Below are 20123 nucleotides of genomic sequence, written 5' to 3'. Positions count from 1 at the left end.
TTTTTAGGCTTATTGGTCATCACTCATTGATGATCATGCGATATTTCTACAGGTATGCTAAATGACAAACAAATGAGGGACAATCGTAAATAAACAATCTCAGTATTAAATAAAGATGAATAATAATTCACTCATTATACGTCTTTTTTTTGTTGACGTATAATTTACTGCTGAGCTGATGTGTTTAATTCATCAGCTGTTACAGGCTCCACTGCGCCTCTAGCGGCCAAAGATATATTACAGCGGCGGATCTCAGCACCGCCATAGAGAATGAATGGAGGCTTCGTTTACTGCGTTTTATTTTTAAAAAAAATAATTTTAAAAAGCAAATATGAGAGCTTCACGCCAGGTAGATTACTTGAGGCTAGATTTAGAGTCCATGCAGGTTTTTGTTGTTGTTTATTCCGTCTTCAAGTGTAACCTACTCAAGCAACTAATACATAACAAAGACACAGTTGGCTAACAAGCTTGAAGGATACATATAAATCCACATTAAAAAAAACATTCAATTAATGGATACGTTGTTAAAATAAATAGCAACGGATGTATGTTTTAAATTTAGCTAAATGTTATGGATGAATGTTTAAGTAGCTAAAAATAAATTATGTGTACAATGGCGAAACTTTCAAAAACCAAATTAAGAATCGTTTTAAATAATTAGATAAAAGTAAAAGATAATGGTTCATTAAGGTAACATTAAGCGATATAAAAATGTCCTACATTTTTCTTATTTATTTTGTATTTTAACACTCTAAATGTATTTATTTTATTTTGAAGGCAAACCTATACGATTTCCGGTTTTGTTTCGTTTGCCTGTGACGAGCTTGACGCTGTTGGCTGCCGCCTGCTACGTTTTCAGACAGACGTGCAGGAACTAGGGTGGCACCAGTATGAAGCCATACTGGAAAGGTACTGGTTAGTGGTTTGTACTGCAGGCTGCTGCCTCTGGATGGCGCTGTGTTAAAATGTAATAATATTAAGTTGAGGCAAAAGCGGTCTCAACTCATGCAAGTTGTGAAGTAAAAAAAACAAAAAAATCTTGTAGCTAACATGTTATTTATTCTAATAAGACTATGAAATGGCTCGATTTCCATTCCTCAATTAGCTGATTGTAGGAATATCCAGACCAATAATTTGTTCACGTCAGTCTTGTTATTTACTGAAACCTGTAAATGACAGTACTTGAAATATAAGTACTTACTTTAAATCTTTTTCTAATGGAGCATTCAGAAAAGTGAGACTTCCATCTGAACATTAAAACTGAATAAAACAAACATGTATGCACACGCTGTACGTCGCACAGTCAGGGTACTTTGGCAGGTTTTTAAGCAGCAGATTACACAAGATAATGACTCGAGGTCACACAAAAAAAAGCACATTTCTATTTCTTGCTTGGATGTAAACAAAGGGCTTTGGTAGAGTAGTCTAATATTGAGCCAAAATGACAAACACACTTCTACAGATACACAACTTGATACACATCTCACACACATAACTTGTCTGCCAAAGAACCTCTTCAGCTCGAACCATTTCATCTATGAGATAAAACAGAGCTGAATACGCTAGTGAGGTTGCCAATAGTAGCAGGGGAGAGAAACAGAGAAAAACAGTGTGAGAGAGAGACAGGGAGAGGGGGGGAGAAGGAGAAGCGGGAGGGAGAACGGGGGTGATGATAAAAACTTAACTGTGAGCCGTCCTGTGAGCTCAGTCGGAGCAAAGGAGCAACTGAGACCAGAGGTATATAGGGAGTGTCGGGGCAACAAAAAAAAAAGGGACCTACCACACAACAAATCACTGCTCTCTGACGTGAAAGTTGCACGTGGCCTTGGACTTGATGACTTGCTGGGAGGGTGAGCGAGGGAGCACATGCGTTGTGTCAGACAGAAGCAGAAGAGCAGCCTGTAAAGTTTGATGTTTTATTGATATCAGTGAGGATAAAAGGAAGAGAAAAAAAACTGGACCTCCTCCCTCTCCTCTTGGGCTTAGTTCGCCGCATCCTCTGATGAAAGCCCGTTTTTCGTGGATCTTGCGGCTTTTTCGGCAACCACACAACTCTGCTGGAGACTGGATCCACCGCACAGTGTGAGAAACAGCAGGAGAGGAGCGGAGGGGTGTGGGGGCGTGGGGGGTGGGAAAGAGAATATTGCTATCCATCCCTAGCCCCTGCAGCCCACCCTCAGCTTTGGACGCCCCTCCTCACCGCCTCTTCTCCCCCCCCCACCCCTCACCCTGATCCCCCTCACCCCCACCCTCCTCTACACCTCACCCACCAACAGAGCAGAAAGCGTGAAAAATCTCACTAATGGGTTTATTTGCTGTCAGATCTGCGCCGATCTGTCATTCCCTTGGACCATTCTGCTTGACACATTTCATAGTTGAGTAAGCCTCCTGGCTCTCCGGCTCGAGTTAACAGTGCCCCTGCGACGCTGCGCTGGCTGAGAGCTCATCAAGAGGGGAGCATCGGCAGCAGCAGTCAGTCTGACAGTCTCTTGCACAGGGAGTCCCTGAAGCTGCATTCCTCCAGTCTCCTTCCCCCCCGTTGGGACTTTTGTGTTTGTGAGCCTCGTGGGCATCCTCAGTTTCTGTCTAACCCTTCACGGCCGAGTCCTCCTCCTCCTCCTCCTCCTCCTCTTCCTCCACAGAAGATCCAGGCTGTTCCTGCAGAGGGATTCTGGTGCTGATTTGGAAAAAAAGGAGTGCGAAGATGCGGTGCGGGGCCGGGCCTCTGGCCGTGGTGGCGGCAGTGTTTTGGACTCAGTGTGTCCTCCTGGATGGGGTGGATGCCAAGAAGGAGAGAAAGAAGCCAAAGGAGGCCACCCCGCAACACACGGAGACCTACAATGCTACTTTTTCCAACAGTGAAGAGGTCGGCGGAAGTGTCAAGGTAAAAAAATTTAATCTAAATTTGACATTTTTTAACTTGTTGTATTGCATTGATTTGCTATTTCCTTATGATAATTCATCATGAAAAAACAGTAGTGCAGATTAAAGTTTGAAGTGAATCTGCAGATATGTGCAGATTTCTTGTCAGTGCAAGGCAAATCAATAGTGGCAAAGGTAAAAGCTTTAGGGCAAGACAGGTGTGCCCTATAGGTCAAGCTCCAGATAGTCAGACGGACCAAAATGTGTGAAACACTAAATTGATGACTTCCGGAGGTATGCCAGGAATGTGGACATCCGAAGGCTGATCAATGCATCAATTAGTGCACGCTGCGGGTGTCTGCCACCAATATTCTAGCCTTATAGTGAACACATCGGGATGGAGGAAAGTTTCATGCATCAGGCAGAAGGAGATAAGCGGGTGGGATAAGATACTTATACATGCTGTTTCTGCAGCAGGAAATAAAGTTATAAACAGAAAAAACTGAAGATGATTTGGAAATGCTGTGAGCCAAAGAGAGAGTATTTTACACAGGGGGGAAAAAAAAAGAAACAGTGGTACATTTCAATTTTCAGAAGCAACCGTTGGCCCTTGACTCTGTTATTTATTGGTTTATTGCTGGTGTTGCATATTTGTGAGAGTTTCCAACAGGCTATTTGTTTTGCTTTCAGCCCACCCATTATGTTGGCATTCTCGTATAACTCTCACTGCCCTCGCATATATATACCAGCCTTCAGCTCCTACCAGCCGGCCAGTCTCTGGAATCCTAAACGTAACACTCCCCCACCTCGCCCACACCCCTTGAAAACCAAGCAGTGAGGTCTCCTTTGTATCTTTAAGAACACATTGTAGGTGGTTGTGGCCTGCTGGTGTTTATTTGACTTGCTTTGCCCTGTAAAAGCAGAGGCTATGAAGGATGACCTTGTGTCAACCCTCAAGCCGGCTGAAGATTGCACCCCACCGCGGTTTCACTCCTCTGTCTCGTCCCACAGGGGAGAGACGGGGGTGTCTTTCACAAAACACTATTTCCCCCTGAGGTCCCTATAATCGGCCCGCTGCCATGATGTAACTCCTGGGAAAAGTTAGGTGGACAGATATTTAAAGACCTTTGGCGATGTTGTTCCCAGCCCCATTGATTCTGTCATTCACAGGCCTAGTCTGACTCCGCTGTGTCTGGGACATCCGATAGGGGCGGTGCGGCCCCAAAATCTGGGGCAGCATGCCGTGTAAGCCCTTCACAAAGCCCCATCGAAAGGGTCCTGAAAGAGAACACCTCGGCGAGGATTAGCCCCCTTGCGCCTCCCTCTCTAACATTCTTTTCATCTCATCTCCCACAATCAGAGGGGTAATGACATAATCACTTTTAAGACGCGGTGTTATGCCAGATAGCGTCTTTGCCAAACATTGTCACCTCTGACGAGAAGCCGAGCTTCAAGCTTGACATCTGCGAAAGTGGTTATAGTCAAGGTCACTTTTGTTGTTGCCACCCTAACCAGGTTTCTGTTCAGGAAAAAAAGAAGGAAGAGAAGAAGAAAAAAAAAAAAAACGTACCACACACCATGAAATGCGGTAAACTTTTCTTTTTTTTTTCCTTGGGTAGTTTGTAAGTTTATCCTATTACACATCTGTTAGGTCCCAGAGAAAACAACGCGTCCATTGGAGCCGTCTTGGCAAGGAATTTGTGTTCTCAAAAAAGCCAAACATTTACACTCCACCATTTACATGTTTTCCCTTGTGCCCTGTGGAAACAGTGCAAACAGTTCTTATGATGGCGTTTTGCTTTCTATCGGACCGTTCCCGTGTGTGGGCTGCTGGCAGCGTTGCAGTCGCACACTGCATTCCTCAGGAGATTTTTCCATTTGAAAAAGTGATCACAATAGTGAGGTGTGGAGTTGTGCTGTGACTGGAATTTTTTTTTAATGAGATGATAAAGTGAAGTTACATTTTCAAACAACCGTGATCCCTGCGAGTGAACCATCACGTTGTACAGTTTCAGAGCGATATATGTCAAAGGTGCGTGTTTGTAAAAGCCGCGTTGCTCTCTCTCCTCTCTCTCTCTCTCTCTCTCAAAGATGAGAGGAATCTGTCATTGTTGAGAACAGTGAGGGATCTGTGATGGCTGTAATTGAGGGAGTCGAGTCAAACATCACGCCTGGCGTGTTGAGTAATGGCTGGGTTTAAGCCCGAGGCGAGGGTTTTTGTTTCCTCTCTCTCATCCCCCAGTGATGATTAATGCGGCAGTGTGTGGGACCTTTTGGATCAACCTACACATACGAGACGAGACCAAGTCCCACAGTGCTGCACTACTGTGAGAGCTCACACCTCGCATGCACTTCCTGTCGCTCTTGTTGCATGACAGTGAACTCTAGTTTAACATGTGGGATTAAAAAAAGTTAATTCAACATTAAGATGAACTCATGAAGTCATCTAAGAGAGGGGTTATATGTTTTTTACCACACAGACATAGAGATTTGTATTTGTATTTTGGTTTCATTTAGCTTCAGATTGATGACAGGTTTATAGAAATCCTAATCTAATCTCGCCTGATTCTTATCATGTGCTGTTCATGTGAAAACCATGATTTCAGATATATTGCTGTACTTAACAGTACATTGGTCAAAAATGCTTAGCCTAGCATAAACACCGAAACTGTGAAACTGCTAACCTAGCTCTTTCCATAAGGTAACACCATCTGGGGGGGTTGTGTTGTTTTTTACACTTAAGTTCTTTTTGTAGGGATTAAACAAACGAGATTGAACAATTTAATTAATGAGCTAAAAGTGTTCTGGTAGACACATCTTGTGACCTTCTGACACCGAGCTAGCTAGTTTGGTTTCAACCATTATGCTATGCTGAGCTACATATCTGCTGCTAGCTTCATATTCACCACATGATCATGAAAGTGGCGATCTTCTCATCAAATTGTCAAGAGAGCGAATGAGTTTTCCCAAATTTCCCAAAAATGTTGACCTATTCGTTTGGCATCTATCATATATCCTCATTAAAATGCACACGCACAACAGTGTTTTTCAGTTAATACCTCGTAACCCCGCTTGTGTCACCACCTATTATATTCCTCCCAACGACTTGTAAGATCTAACACTACAGAGGGGCAAATTGGTTGCATAATAAAAGCAATAAAAGAAAAATGCACCATTTACAGTGTGCACTTATGTAGCATATTGCACAGCCACAAAGGAGTCATATAAAAGGAGGAGGATCTAATGACTTCTTACCTGCAATGTTCTGCCCACACAGTCGAGCCACGGGGCAAACCCGCGTACCTCAGATGGATCTGGATCACTGGCGCTTTTCATCAGCTCATCTTACCTACCACGGGGAAAATGAGCACTCACTCCCATTTCAAAGCTATAATTCGAACACAAAACAGATGTCACACAGTGTTCAAAGTCTTTCAGCTTATATAGTTTTTTTTTTTTTTAATATCAAGAGGAAGCCAAGATTGTCTTGGGTGATCTCTTCAGTATAAACACAAATTTATTCACTTTCACTCACACGTCGTAAATGTATACACACCTTTGTTGGGACAACAGTGACGTCAAAAAAAAATCTGGTCGTAATATGAGATGCATGTTCAACTATATTATTATGGAGTAACTATATTTTATTTACACTTCCAAATAGTGTTTCTTCACCACTTGTTGAACTAATAACAGCGTGCACATAGTGCGATGGCGTAATTGTGCTTTTGCACACGATGCTTGCCAATTGAGTAATAACACAGTCAGAAGAGAACAGTGTCAACATTGCATGCCTAACTGTATTTAGCTCTTAGGCGATAAATCCTCGAGGCAATCTGTTTCTGCGAAGTGCGGCGGTGGAGAACACGGGGGTGGATGCATGGCGGCCGGGATGCACGCAGGTACGCAGGATCCCCTTCGTCCCACTCAGCCTGGGAGGGATCCCTGCCTCCCGGCCCAGTGTTAGGCCCGTCCACCCATGCATGGACGACTGCACAGGGAGCAGTACAGTGATGTAAAAACAAGAGATTAAGGCTCTCCATCATCCTGTCCGACTTGAAAAAGCCGCCCGTGCAACAGTTTTTTATCAGCAGCAAAAAAAAGTTTCATGTCGTCTGGAGTGTGCGAACAGGTAGAAAGACAGATAAAAGAAAAGAAGATAAGTTCAAATGGAAGAATTCAGGAGCTGCCTGCCATGGAGTAGCGTTTCAGTATCTGGTTTCAGCACCGGAGACATGTTTTAACAGTTGTGTTTGTGTTTTTGGTGGCATGCTGCCCCAGGGAAATATTTTCCATTTTATTGCTTCAAATAAATTCTGCCTAATTTTCCCCAAACTACATGACAAACACACTTAGAGCTGTGCTCATAATAAGAAAACCTAAAGCATAATATCTTGCAGGGCCTCTGTGAAGGATCAACAATGAGTAAAACTGATTCACTAATTGATCCAAGAAACTCCAAACTTGTGCTGTGTGTTAACAAAACAAAACTGCTCACTTTTACTGTGTGCAAAGGGAATATCTGATACTCAAATACTGTAGTTTAGTATAATTTTGAGGTGTGTGTTTTATATGTTCTGCTATTTCATACTTCAAGAAGGCAAATGTAGTACGTCTTACTCAACAAAGTTAATTTGACAGTTTTAATTTGACATACAATACATGTAATAAGCTTGTAAAATACAATACATTGTTTCATATTAACAACCATTTTGGCTCATTATCCTATAGTCTAATGTCTATCAGCTGTTAGCAGTCATAACAAAGCGGTATTTCTCCTCTAAACTATTCAGATATCGTAAGTGTTCGAGACCCAAAGAGGTAAAATTATACAACATTTTTCAATAATGCAAAAAAATGAGAAGGAAGTCAAAATAATGCATTTGTATTGAAGAGCTTTTTCTTTTCCCCGACCCCGTTGATCATCTCATGACCCCTCAGATTTATCTTGTAACCCTTGAAGGGGCGGGACCACCTGGTTGGACGCCAGTGGACTAAAACTACCTCATGGTATACAAAGATGTCACAGGAATAGCGGGGACGTAGCTCCCACTCTTACATGTGTCCGCCGTTCAACATGGATAGTCTTTGGTGAGTAGCTACCGATAGCTACAAGGTAAAACAAAAGCTCCATCCCCTCTCCGTTGCCGTTGCACAATGGTCAACCCACTCGCCGTAAATCAAGCTTTTCGTACACAGTAGCAGAAAGAATTATGTAGGTGTCATTATATTACAACCATTACATCGTGGAATCAACATTGACTTACGATGAGGTAAAGCAAACTAATCTATTGCCACTTTAGGTACATTTTGCTGATAATTCGTCTCTGTAAACCATGTAAAATGATGAATTCCTGGCCTGTATTTGTTGGTACCTTTTCTCATTCGTATGTGAAAATGTCTTCCAACCCCGGGACACAATGCGTCCCATTCTAAAGATCTGAAGCCTTATAGTACTGTGTCGTGATTGAGAGCCCCCCATCAACGAGGATAAACACTGCCTAGAAGATGTTAAAGTTTTCTCACCTTTTAGACAGAATACCTGACACATTCCCTCGGTTCTGCAATGGAAAAGGCGTGCGCTCACAGCCGCTGACAGACGAGGCCACTTTGAGGCACTCGCGCATCAGCGGTGATCAAAGCCAGAGCCCCGGTGTTCTTCATCAGCTCTCAGACTGATACCTGGATCTGCTCCCTCCCCACTTTGTTCACCAGTTGTACGTGCTGATGCAGAGCTATGCGAAAGGGGGAATCCATAGTTTACTTTACGCCACAGTCAATAGCAACGGGTGAGAGATTGAACGCTTCTGACAGATTGTTCTGTGTCCATCAAGCGATACGGTTTTCCAGTCTGCATGTGTGGAACCTTTGATGTTCTCAGTGGACTCACCTGCATACAATGAATCAGATTTTCGTTCTTTTTGGCGAGTTGTGTTGAGCCATCCCAGCTGTCACTGTACATGGTCTATGTTACGCTCCAGCAGAGCACATGCTTAAAATAAAAATCTGTTTCACGGAAACAGTCGAACATTCCTCAAGATGATGATACGATTATTTATACAGTGATTCTGTTATTTCTTTGCTCAGAAATGAAGGTAATAATTACCTTGGTCGTAGCCTTTCTTCCTTGAGCACAGAAAATCCTTGAGGGCAAGGTTTTAATGGTTTAATTACAATGGTGTGTGTTAAAGAGGATAACAAGCTCGGAGTATAGCTGATTTCCTGGCAATGACATGCTGTCTTGTTTTATTATTATGATGTAGGGAATAGCTAAGATGTGTAATTATAAGTCCCATGTGTGAGCAACTTGCACTGTTTCTTATCCCTGGAAAAGCAAGACAGTGATCTATGACATTGATACAAACACAATTACTAATGTTGAGCTTTGACTTGTCAAAAAAAGTGCCAATTTGCGCTCTTATTTGGGTGGGTGTCTTGTATCATACTGAGCTGTCTGAGGTGATGATTCACACTTTTACAATCAATCCCCAGTGAAAATATACAAGTACAACCACATCACCGCCGCAGCCTCTTAGTTGTCAACATGTTAATATTTGTTCAAGCTTACGGGAATGGTATGTTAAAGGAATAATTCAACATTTTGAAAAAGGCCATGTTTGTTCAGTAGATACAAGCCGCCAGGAGCTCGGTTAGCTTAGCTTAGTGCGAAGACATGAAACAGACTTTGCCCAAAAGTAAAGACCGACAGCGCACCCAAAGCTCCCTAATTAACATGTTCTATCTTGTTTGTTTAATCCATGAAAAGTGTAAAAAAAAAACACATTTTACTGGAGGTTATTGCTCACACAACCAGCTCTGTAATCAATTTCATATTTGAGCTTCCAGTGAACAACGGACTTTGACGCACCTCCATGTTATTTAAGGCTAAACCGGATATATCGACGCTTTTTCCAAGTCATATTTATGGCTTTGATGTTGACATGAACTTCAGGAACTCACAGCGCCTATAGCCAAGAAATAATCCCAAACATTATCAATGTTAAACCACAACTTGACGTCTTTACACATCATTTTTTTCTTTTTTCCCGTACCTTTGCTAGAGCCAGGCTCCATATGTCTCCAACTGTGTCTCCCTCACTGTTTCTGGTCTTTATGCTAAGCTAAGTTAAGCTAACTATTCATATAAAGCTTACACAACTGGTATGTTATTGAATATGAAAAATGTACATGTCAGAGGAAAAAGCGGTTTATCCGACAGGCGCCCGGCTTTATGGAAATGAGAAGTGTAAAAGTGTTCTTGTCTTGACTAAATGAGTCTCGCTTTTATCTGTTTCCAAACCTCGAAATCACAACAAAAACACAGAACGATCCAGCGAGCGGCGCAGTGCCTGTCGGGTTGTTTATTTTGACTGCTGTCAAAGAGAAAAAAGTCTGAGAGAAAGGGAGAGGCAAGAGATAGAAAAAAAAAATCTATATTACAGTCTATTAAAGAGGCAAACAAGGAGCAACTTTGTTGTGGTGGAACTGGAGGCAAGTCTTGAACAGTGAAGAAAGGGTCATGTTGATTTTGTAGATAAGTGATCCGTGTCCCGCTGCCAACCCTAAACAAATTCCATTTCAGGCAGCTCACCTCCATCTTTATCTCCTCTTCTATCTCAACTCAAGACACTTGACATTAGGTGGAAGGGTTGGGGGTAAAATTCAAGCTGGAATTCTTTCAGTTTTCACATTTTACTGAAAGGAAAAACACACCCGGTTGTAGCGCTGTGCATGAAAACGGTTGCTTCCACAGGTCTTCTTGGACTGTGTTTCTTATCTCCGTAACATATCCCAGTCTCCTATACAGTCATTTGTTACAAATGAGTTATTATAGATAAGATCGCGTGTTAAGAAACAGACTAACAACCTTAAATCATTTCTCGCCGCGGTACATATACTGTGTATACATTCGTTATCTCGTCTATTACATTTTCCATCATTACACGACTCAAACGAGCAGTATTAATAAAAGAAAATACTACTACGTCTTTCGGTGATGGATAAAGTGTTGGGCATTTTGAAATGTTGATATAAACTACAGTAATTGAGGTCCGCAATCCACAGAATCTACATCACACGTACACAGGGCAGCCTCATTTTTTACCAGAGTGCTCATGGAAATTTTCATGTGCTGAGAAAAAAAAAAAAAAATCAAGGTTTGTTTACATTTGTCCGAGCACATTGGGCAAATAAGACCTGACGTGGCACCTGAGTGAATTATCTGGAATAAGATAATAAGCATGAGGTGAAGCTTTCAGAGAAGAATAGTGGCTAAACTTAGATGGCAATAAAAAAAGAGAGAGGTTTCCCTGTGTGACCTTCCGAGGTGTCTGGCACCATTTAATTGTATCTTCGGGGGCAAGATTTTCCAATGATGGTTTTAAAGGAAGAAATACTGACTCATTGGATTTAGTTTTGAAGGTACCAGCCTTTTGCATCATGCCTCATTTGAGGCAGCGTCATTTTGAAAATAAAATATATAAATAAGTCTGAGAAATAGCACATTTGTAATAGCTGTAATTTTTTAACAAGAACAATGTGGCGGCTTGAACTGCCACTGTGAATGCAATGTGAGCTCCTCGACGTCCTGTGTTTCGTGTCTGTTAACACTCATATTGGGTTATTATTTTCATTATTTTGTTGTCTTGGTTTCTGCTGCAGGTTTCCGACAACCAGCGGGTGGATCCGTTGGGATCGTGGATGGACTTTGTCAAGAGACCGGTTGGCAACTTCCCTGGAAAGTGTCGCAAACGCAAACGACCCCTGGTAAGCGCAAAAGTTCTTGTTGCAGTTTTTTACAAACAAATACTTTATTGATGATGGATGGTACTGGTTTTACTTCAGTAAAGGGTAAATAAGCCAAAAATGGCATTGGCCGCGTTTCCCAGATTCGTTAAGAAGCTCTTCAGAGCTTCTTAGGAGCTGTCTTAAGAGTGCTGTGAAAGAAGGACGTGTTTACCAGAGTCATTTCTTAGCTTAAGAAGATCTTTCACTAAGAAGGAAATGTAAGATCAGCCTGACAGACTCTTAACAACAGAACGCAGTTAAGAACGCGTCTGGGAAACACCCTTATCTTAGCCCTATCTTAACCCTTCTTACGAGCCTTCTTATGTTCGTAAGAACAAACGAATCTGGGAAATTAGGATTTTCAGATCAAGTTTGAGGCATGACAATGTTTTGTTCATCTGTCACCCTGCTAGCCGGGCCCGCCTGGTCCCCCGGGCCCTCCTGGACCCCAGGGGCCTCCCGGCTCACCTGGAGCTGAAGTGACCCAGGAAGTTCTTCTCCAGGACTTCAAAGACATGATTAAAGGTAGAAACATGTTGATTGTCCGACCCCGGAAACATTTCAGCTCCTCTTTTTTCTTCACTTAGTTACAGTGAACATTTGGAATTTGCACAACGTTACGTCCATGATAATGATTTTTCATGACATTACCATGAAAGAGTAGCTTGATAATCGACGTTGACTCCTTCTGTCAGAGGCTACAGAGAGGAGAGCTGCAGCACTGGACAGACAAACCAGCCCCAGCCAGCTGCCGACGGCTCTTCTCGCCCTGGAGGGGACGCCCTCCTACCGGCGAATAGAGGAGGCTTTCCACTGCAAGCTCAAAGGACCCGTGGTGGTCGACAAGAAGACTCTGGTGGAGCTCCAGAACTTTCAGACAGTATGTTTGTTTGAAACCAAGTAAATGTTTATGGACCGGTTCAGCCCTTCGCTCCCTGTGCATTGGCTGAAAAGGAAAACTCGTGGCTAATCCTTCTCGGCACGGTTACAGGCTTTGTTTCAGACCCGTCTCGTCTTAACTGTGTTTGAAAGAGCGAGTGTTTGGTAACCATCGTCCTAGTTTGCATGTTGGGGGAATTACGAGAGGATCATCCCCTCGCTGGTAACTGGCACTGGCAAGGCAATGCACTGCCACTCTGCAACTCAGACTGGCTCTTTTGGTCAAATATCTACTTTTTCAATTCTACACATCACTCTTTTTGGGGCGGCGTACAAAAGGCACTCTGTCTCCCACTTGGAATAAAGTGTGGAGAGGACAAAAATAGACACTGTTTGAAACAGCATGCTGTAGTGGAAGAACTATGCCCCTTTGGGATGGGCTGACAAGGCTGGAGCAGGGAGGATTAAGCTTTGAGAAGTATTTAACATGCTAACACAGCTCCGTGTTTGAATAGGTGTGTTAACTACAGCTTTGGAAAGGATGTTTGACATGTTTTTAAGGAGTCAGAAGGAAAGAGAAAGATGTTGCAGGGGAACACGAAGGGGGCAGAGACATCAAATGAAAATGTCTTTTTGAGCCATGCTCACACCAGATAGTTGAACAGGGAGTTGGTTCTGCACGTCTTGACACCATTATGCCGTTCTACAAGCTTGGTGACATCGAGACAACTGGCAAGGCTCGTTGATAAACTGTCTCTCTGTTCCCTCTCGGTAATAATCAAAGGAACTAATTCTCCAAAAGGAAGCCCATTCCCGCCACACCAAAAAAAAAAAAAAATTAGGACCAAAAAAAAATTAAAAATTAGGACCAAAAAAAAAAGTAAAAATTTCGACGAAAAAAAAAAAAAAAAAAATTAGGACCAAAAAAAAAGTGTGACAAAAAAGGGGTCAATTAAAAAAAAAAAAAAAATTTTTTTTTTTTTTTTTTGTCCCTAATTATTATTTTTGGTTCTAATTTAATTTAATTTTCTTTTCTTCTTATAAATTTTTTTTGGTCCTAATTTATTTATTTATTTTTGTCCTATTTTTTTTTTTTTCCTAACTTTTTTTTTGGTGTGTGTGGCGGGAATGGGCTTCCACAAAAATCAAACTCAACAATAAATAACTTTTTTTTTTTTTTCAAATACCTGCCTACTGTCCTGTAGCTGAACTCTCAGAGGAGGGGTGTGAAGAGGGGATCAAATAAGGATTATTGCGCTAAAATGTGCACATATTATTCAAATGTTTTCTGTGCTTTCAGCCACCAGCTAAAGGAGCCTTCCTTAGAGGGTCAGGAATGGATCAGTCCACTGGGAGGTTCACGGCTCCCATCACTGGGATCTACCAGTTCTCTGCTAATGTCCACATTGGTAAATCAGTCACTATCTTATATCTAGTATTACAGTTCACATGGCAAGAAATTAAGACTCTAAAACAGTCTCAGAAAAGTCCTGACTGAACACTTGACATTTCCTGCGAGCTCATTTTAAAAGGACAATCATGTAAAAGGGTCTTCAATGTCCACGTGACGGCTACATACATGCCTAAAATTGCATGTCAATATCTTCACTAATTAGTCATTAATTTACAAGGTATGGAAATAAAGAAACAGCTTGTTTTATAACATTATATAGCTAGTAAGCCATAGTATTGTAAGTGGGATACGGAAACATATGTACATACAAACATGTTTATAGTTTCACTGTAAAGAGAAAAGGCTTTCAGGATGAGGACTCACCAATGTGTCTGGCAAATGTAACACTAGTCTGGTATTGTTGGCTGGCGTGTAAACGTCCCCAAATCCAATAAAGAGCAGAACAGGACCGCTAACATTAGCCTGAGCCTGAAACTAATGCAGTAGTGGCTGGTAAGGTTAACACACAGTTTAATCCATTCCTTACACTTTTGCACTTGAGTTTTTGCTTTTCAAGAAGCTAATAAAACACACCACCATCTAAACTCTTTATAAACTCCATTACAGCCTCATATCTATATATATATGTATATATAAAGGGAACATATATCTTTTGTGAGCAAGGCGTGAGTCTATCTTAATATAATTGTTAACGTTTTGGCTCCTTACAGACCACAATGAGGTGAAGAGGAGCAAGAGTCAGCTCAAGGCCAGGGACAATGTCCGGGTGCTGATCTGCATCGAATCACTCTGCCACAGATACACGTAAGTATTCTTTAATTGACGGTATTTTTTGTTTTTACCATTGAGGACCCACATGCACACTAGGTTTTGAGTCCTGCTTGTGATCTTATGCCTGATGTTTACTTCGCACATGATAAATCTGGTAATTCAGGAATATAATAGTACCGGTTTCTGGTCATCTGTGTGTATTTCGGTCTCCTCAACACCTCAGCCTGTACGGTCTTTACCGACATGTTCAGAAACCCAGTACTCCAGGTTGCATATACAGGCTTTCAAATCTAGGAAAAGGCCTTAACCACGTTACTGAAAAATCGGGAAACTCCAAAAACCCGATCATAACCAAACCAGCTAGTGCACGTGTACACACCCTCATTGCTAAATATGCTGATTCAAATACTCTACATAACACTCTTGGTTACTCAATAGATTGTATCCTTGTGGTTTTCATGTGTTAGAGTTATAACACATGCTGGGTAGTCATACCACCAATAGAAGTTAATAAAAAAGATCTTGTAATCGGACTACATACAATAACAACACTGTGCATTCTTGACGTTGTTGTTTTGACAAATCGTTTACTCTCCCTGTGTAACAGTGATATTTCCTTGGTGTTTAATGCTGCCTTAACTATCACCAGAATTTATGAGCTGTTAAAGGTGTTGTCTGTTGCAATTTGTGTGGAACCGGTTTGGCATTTCCTGTATAAAAGCAGAGCAGGTCTTTTAAAGGAAATGTCCTCTCACTTAGAGCCCTCGTTCCTGTCGCCTAACAAATCTTTATAGACTCACCTTTGACTCTGCAGACAGACTGTTATATTCAGCAGCACAGCAGTGAAATACCTTTGTTTGGGATGTGGGAGACTGATAATGAAGTATCTGACGGAGTGTTTCTACATGGCGAAACATTACAAATCCAGTCGGGGAAGGTTCTTCCCAATATTTCAAATGTTCTATTTACATAAAATCAGTGCAAACTGCAGCGATGAATTGCTCCCTAAAGTCTCCCCCGGCCTGTGCAGAGCTCCACAGCCTCCCTCCTTAGCTTGGTACAATGAGGGGAACATATAAATAATATTATTATGATGGGTTACCTAACCCCAAAAGAGTCCTTGGCTTTTTTAGCCAAAGCCCCAGCCAGTCTCGCCCTCCCACACATGAAAATGCAGAGAATGTGAAATGAGGTTTATTGTGATGGCAGTTGGAGTGAAGACAAACATGATTGATTTGCCATAAAAATGTAGCATTTTCCACTTAACAGAAGCCAGTGCTCTCTCAGTGTGGTTAAAGCCTGCGGCGATGTTACAACCATCTGTCCAGAGACCATGATGGTGTCGTGACAAGTTAAAGAAAACTCTGAACATTATGGGAAATACGCCTGTTGTGTTATCTTTCTAGCAAGTGAGAGTAAAAAGTATTTCACTGTCACGCTTTGTATGCTTTGTATGAAGCCGGCAACTGCACCTGGCTAGCTTAGCTTTGCATAAAGACATTACGTGTGCAGTAGCCAGGAGATGGTTAGCTTAGCAAAAGGATACAGGAGGAAGAAGCTAGCATGGCAACAAAATCCTTCAGGGTTATATGATGAAGTGTTAATTAAACATGCAAGATATGCCATGTTAAATAGTGAGATTAGGTGTTGGTATGCATATTTAGACTCAGGCAGGGTAGCTGTTTTCTCCTTGTTTCCTGTCTTTGTGCTAATCAAATTCACCTGGCTTAGCTTGTGACTGTGGTATTAATATTATTCAAGGTTTAACCATTCCTTTGAAATACGACATTCAAGGATTTGCTGTTCGCGGATTCTCGCAAATTGTTGAAAAATGCAGAATTTATTCAGAAATGTCCTTTTCAAATATGTTTGCAGCTCACTGGAGATGATCGTTGGATTAGAAAGCAACAGCAAGATATTCACTGTGAGCGTGCACGGGCTGCTGGAGCTACAGGTGAGCAGCAACACCAAGAAACACACACACGTTAAATATCTGTTTTTTGTGCAAATCTTTCCCGCTTCAATGTTGTGTATTTTCCTCTGCAGGTCGGGCAGTACACCTCCATATTTGTGGATAACGCAGCAGGCGCTTCAATCACAATACAGAACGGTTCCGATTACATGGGTATGCTGCTTGGTGTATAGCCTCACTCACGAGCAAGGTGTCGTCCAAGCCATCCACTGCTGCAGTTTTCTTTTCTTTTCTTTGTTATCCAATGGACTGCTTTTGAGCATCATCACACATCATCAAACCACAGTGGAGGTTTAAAGGAAGGAAGGAAGGAAATGAGGCTGACATGGACTTGACCGCTTGTCAGATGGTGAAAGGGACAGTGTGAAGAACTCAAGGACGGAGTTTGTTTCTCACAGTGCATCACTGACACTTCCCGTGAGAACTTGAATGCCTGTTGCTTCACCAAAAAAAACAAAAAAAAACTGAAAAAAAAGCAGTGAATATGTCAGTTACAGTGAGTTTGTTGAAGACCTTTTGCGGTAAACCAAATATCAATGTTTGTAATGTTCTCTGGATAGACATTGGAATATGCTAGGTGACACATTTGTGTGTTTGATGTACACTGATATGTCAATGTTTTCAGTCTACATGATCTATTATGTACACACATAAAATATAGTTGTATTTTTTACCCTGGATTGAATCTCACATTTATATATGGTATATGGTACATAGACTGTGAGTACACTGGACAATGGAAACATGCTCAATAGACAGAATACAGCCTCACAAGATCTTGTCCCACTTATATAATGAAATGTTTCGTAACACAACTATTACTGCATTTTTTTTTGTATCTATGCTAGCGACGTAGCAGTGTTGGACGTTGGGTCCACCATTTTGGTTCAGACCAAAGTTGGCAAACTATTTTTTATAGATTTTCAAGACATTTTGTACATTTATGGTGCCATGAGAAGACATTCTACTGACTTTGGTGAACCAAATTTGAGAGTTTGAGTAAAATAGCACAAATGGATTGGCTTTAAATTCGCTACACACATTCATGTCCACCTCAGGAAGATACGCAACTGATGTTAGCATGCTAATACATCAAACTAACATAGTAAACATGGTACCTGCTTAATATCAACATGTTACCACTGCACATTGCGAGCATGTTAGCATTCTGACGTAAGCATTTCATGTTAGCATGCTGACGTAAGCATTTCATGTTAGCATGCTGACGTAAGCATTTAAGAACCATTGTACGTACCTAAGTACCGTCTTACAGAGCCGCTAGCATGGCTGTAGGCTATTAAGGGAAATTCACATTACAATAGAAGAACAAAGGTCTCGCGTTCTTGTGTTTGTTGGTACAATAATTAGCACTCTGTGACTCAAAGTGGTGCTGTACCAGATTCTTAGCCAGACGTAAGTTAACGCTGACATACTCCCTCTCCCCCATTTTTGTCAGCTTTTTGCTTTTTTTTTTCAAGCCATTTGAAATAATGCAATGCTTAAAAGTCTGTACATCATTTTGGGGGTAAACCCAATAGCTGCCAAGGAAAAGAAAAACAAACAAAAGGAATTTGGTCTTTCAGTTCAAGCAGTGGACCACAGTGATTGGCTCCGCCCACAACGTTCTGCAAACCGCAGACGTCTTCACATAAGCTTTCACAACACACCCCAATAATGGAGGAGGCGTGTGCCAAAGCTGTTTTTCCACCATAATGTGAATACACCTTTTAGTCTTGTTAAAATTTGTCAGACAAATTGAGATCCACCTTTTAACCAAGAGAGCTTTAGGATACTTTTTCTTTTAACTTTAAGATTATTTTTACAGTCAGATTTGTGTTTTCTTTTATTATCTGTTTATTCTTTACTGTATTTTATCATTTTCTTGTAAGATGTTTGTAATTTATAATAAATACTACACCAGTAACATTGGAAAGCATTGAAATTGTATATGGTATTTATGTTTGAGGAAATGTATGAATCACTTGTTGATTGACACTCTTGTGGACTCTTGTGAAACCACATATTATTGCAAGGATGAAATTATATCTTCTGCTATTTTTCTATTACCCATATTATGCTGTAATTTGTAATTAAACCTTTTTTTTAAAGTTGCCATTTTTGTCTCCGCACTTATTAATGATGATCAAATTGTTTTAATTTGCTCAGTCGAGGGAAGTAATATCTAAATTGTGTTGAATTGCTATCAGAATTTCCTCTTTTCCAGTACATCAGATTCATTTTATGAAAGCATCCTCAGGAGTTAAACAAAACTTAACATTCTCTCTGGCGTCATTTGATTTGCAAAATACCCAGAATACCTCAAATACCTTTGCAAAAACTGGCAGACTTCAGGACTGCCTGTGAAATATTACTACAGTATCTTGAAATGAGACTCTGTGTGTGTCTTTCAGGGTCATGTGTCCAGGGAACCAAATCCAATAGCTATTACCTTTCGTTCAGGCTGATTTTCTTATTTTTCCTCAAGTTTCTAATTAAAACTGAATCGCTGGTGTACATCACAACATACTGCAGTCCAGTAAATTAGACTTTATTGCTTGGAGATTATTAGAAAATCTGTAATATTACCATATTGTTCCTTGGGTGGTCTCACAAAGCACTGATAAGACGGCCTTTATTGCACACATGCTCGTCCAGCCAGTAAAATGAGCTTGTTAGCATCATTGCATGAATGCCTTATAATAGAGGCTTCTCATGGAAGCATTGCTGAGATGCCAAGTGTCACATACTGTACCCAAGAAGCAACCACAAGAACGTTGCACCGACGTGCTATTTCAGCCACCTACTGCAGCACACACTTCAGACAGAAATGGGCCTGCTTGCTGAAAAACAAGCAATTCTTTTTCATTCTTAAATTAGATGCCAAACGTCTTTAGGTAAAGTTAATGTGTGTTTTTTTCCCCTCAACAGCTTAATTTTCACATAAACTACCAGTCAAGAGAGTTTTTTTGACAAATGAAAATAAAGATTTTGCAAATAGCTCAGCCAGACGTTACAGTGTATATAATAGGTAAATATGATTGCTTAAAAACAAATTCACTTTCCCCCTTTTCAACATGTTTAACAGCGCAGGGATGACAGACAATATGCGTTTACGTAATCTTTGCCTTTCCAATGCTCAAGAAGTCGGAGAATGGCACACACTTGCGAGATTTGATTGTCTCGTGCGTTTTTTTTTTTTTTTTCTTTCCAAAATGTGTTTAATGACAGCTATGTGAGCATGCCGTAACGCATTCGCTGCCCTGCAGTGGAACGCAGAGCCTGCCAAAGTGGTTGCGAAACCACCCTGCGCCACGACTCTGACAGGAATTTCCCATTGCCCCATTATCAGCATCAGACAAGCTGAGTGATTGCAATTACATCTGCCGAAATGCTAAGAGCAACTGCCTTTTCTCTTTTCCTTCAGAAAAGTGATGTATT

The 20123-nt window shown here is 41.2% G+C and overlaps 1 protein-coding gene across 1 annotated transcript; it reads left to right on the top strand.

Moving 5' to 3' along the window:
• Nucleotides 1-2416: 2416 nt before the first annotated feature.
• Nucleotides 2417-18502, top strand: c1qtnf12 (C1q and TNF related 12). The gene is made up of 8 exons (XM_068597941.1): nucleotides 2417-2884; nucleotides 11524-11628; nucleotides 12063-12174; nucleotides 12345-12529; nucleotides 13829-13937; nucleotides 14653-14746; nucleotides 16589-16667; nucleotides 16760-18502. Exons 1-8 carry the CDS (start codon nucleotides 2705-2707, stop codon nucleotides 16856-16858), a joined length of 963 nt encoding a protein of 320 aa, XP_068454042.1. The 5' UTR covers nucleotides 2417-2704; the 3' UTR covers nucleotides 16859-18502.
• The last annotated feature ends 1621 nt before the right edge of the window (nucleotides 18503-20123 follow it).

The sequence above is a fragment of the Clinocottus analis genome, unplaced genomic scaffold (assembly GCF_023055335.1).
Source record: "Clinocottus analis isolate CAN_PGR_092001 unplaced genomic scaffold, fCliAna1.0.p SCAF_4, whole genome shotgun sequence".
NCBI classification, from domain to species: Eukaryota; Metazoa; Chordata; class Actinopteri; order Perciformes; family Cottidae; genus Clinocottus; species Clinocottus analis.
Note: the sequence above shows the minus strand (reverse complement) of the source record. Positions and strands in the feature narration are given on the sequence as shown.

Excerpts from the sequence above, each read along its gene's own strand:
- c1qtnf12 (XM_068597941.1), top strand. The coding sequence starts at position 2,705 with ATGCGGTGCGGGGCCGGGCCTCTGGCCGTGGTGGCGGCAGTGTTTTGG. Across the intron at positions 11,629-12,062 it reads GCAAACGCAAACGACCCCTG|CCGGGCCCGCCTGGTCCCCC; the intron begins GTAAGCGCAAAA and ends TCACCCTGCTAG. Across the intron at positions 12,530-13,828 it reads AGCTCCAGAACTTTCAGACA|CCACCAGCTAAAGGAGCCTT; the intron begins GTATGTTTGTTT and ends CTGTGCTTTCAG.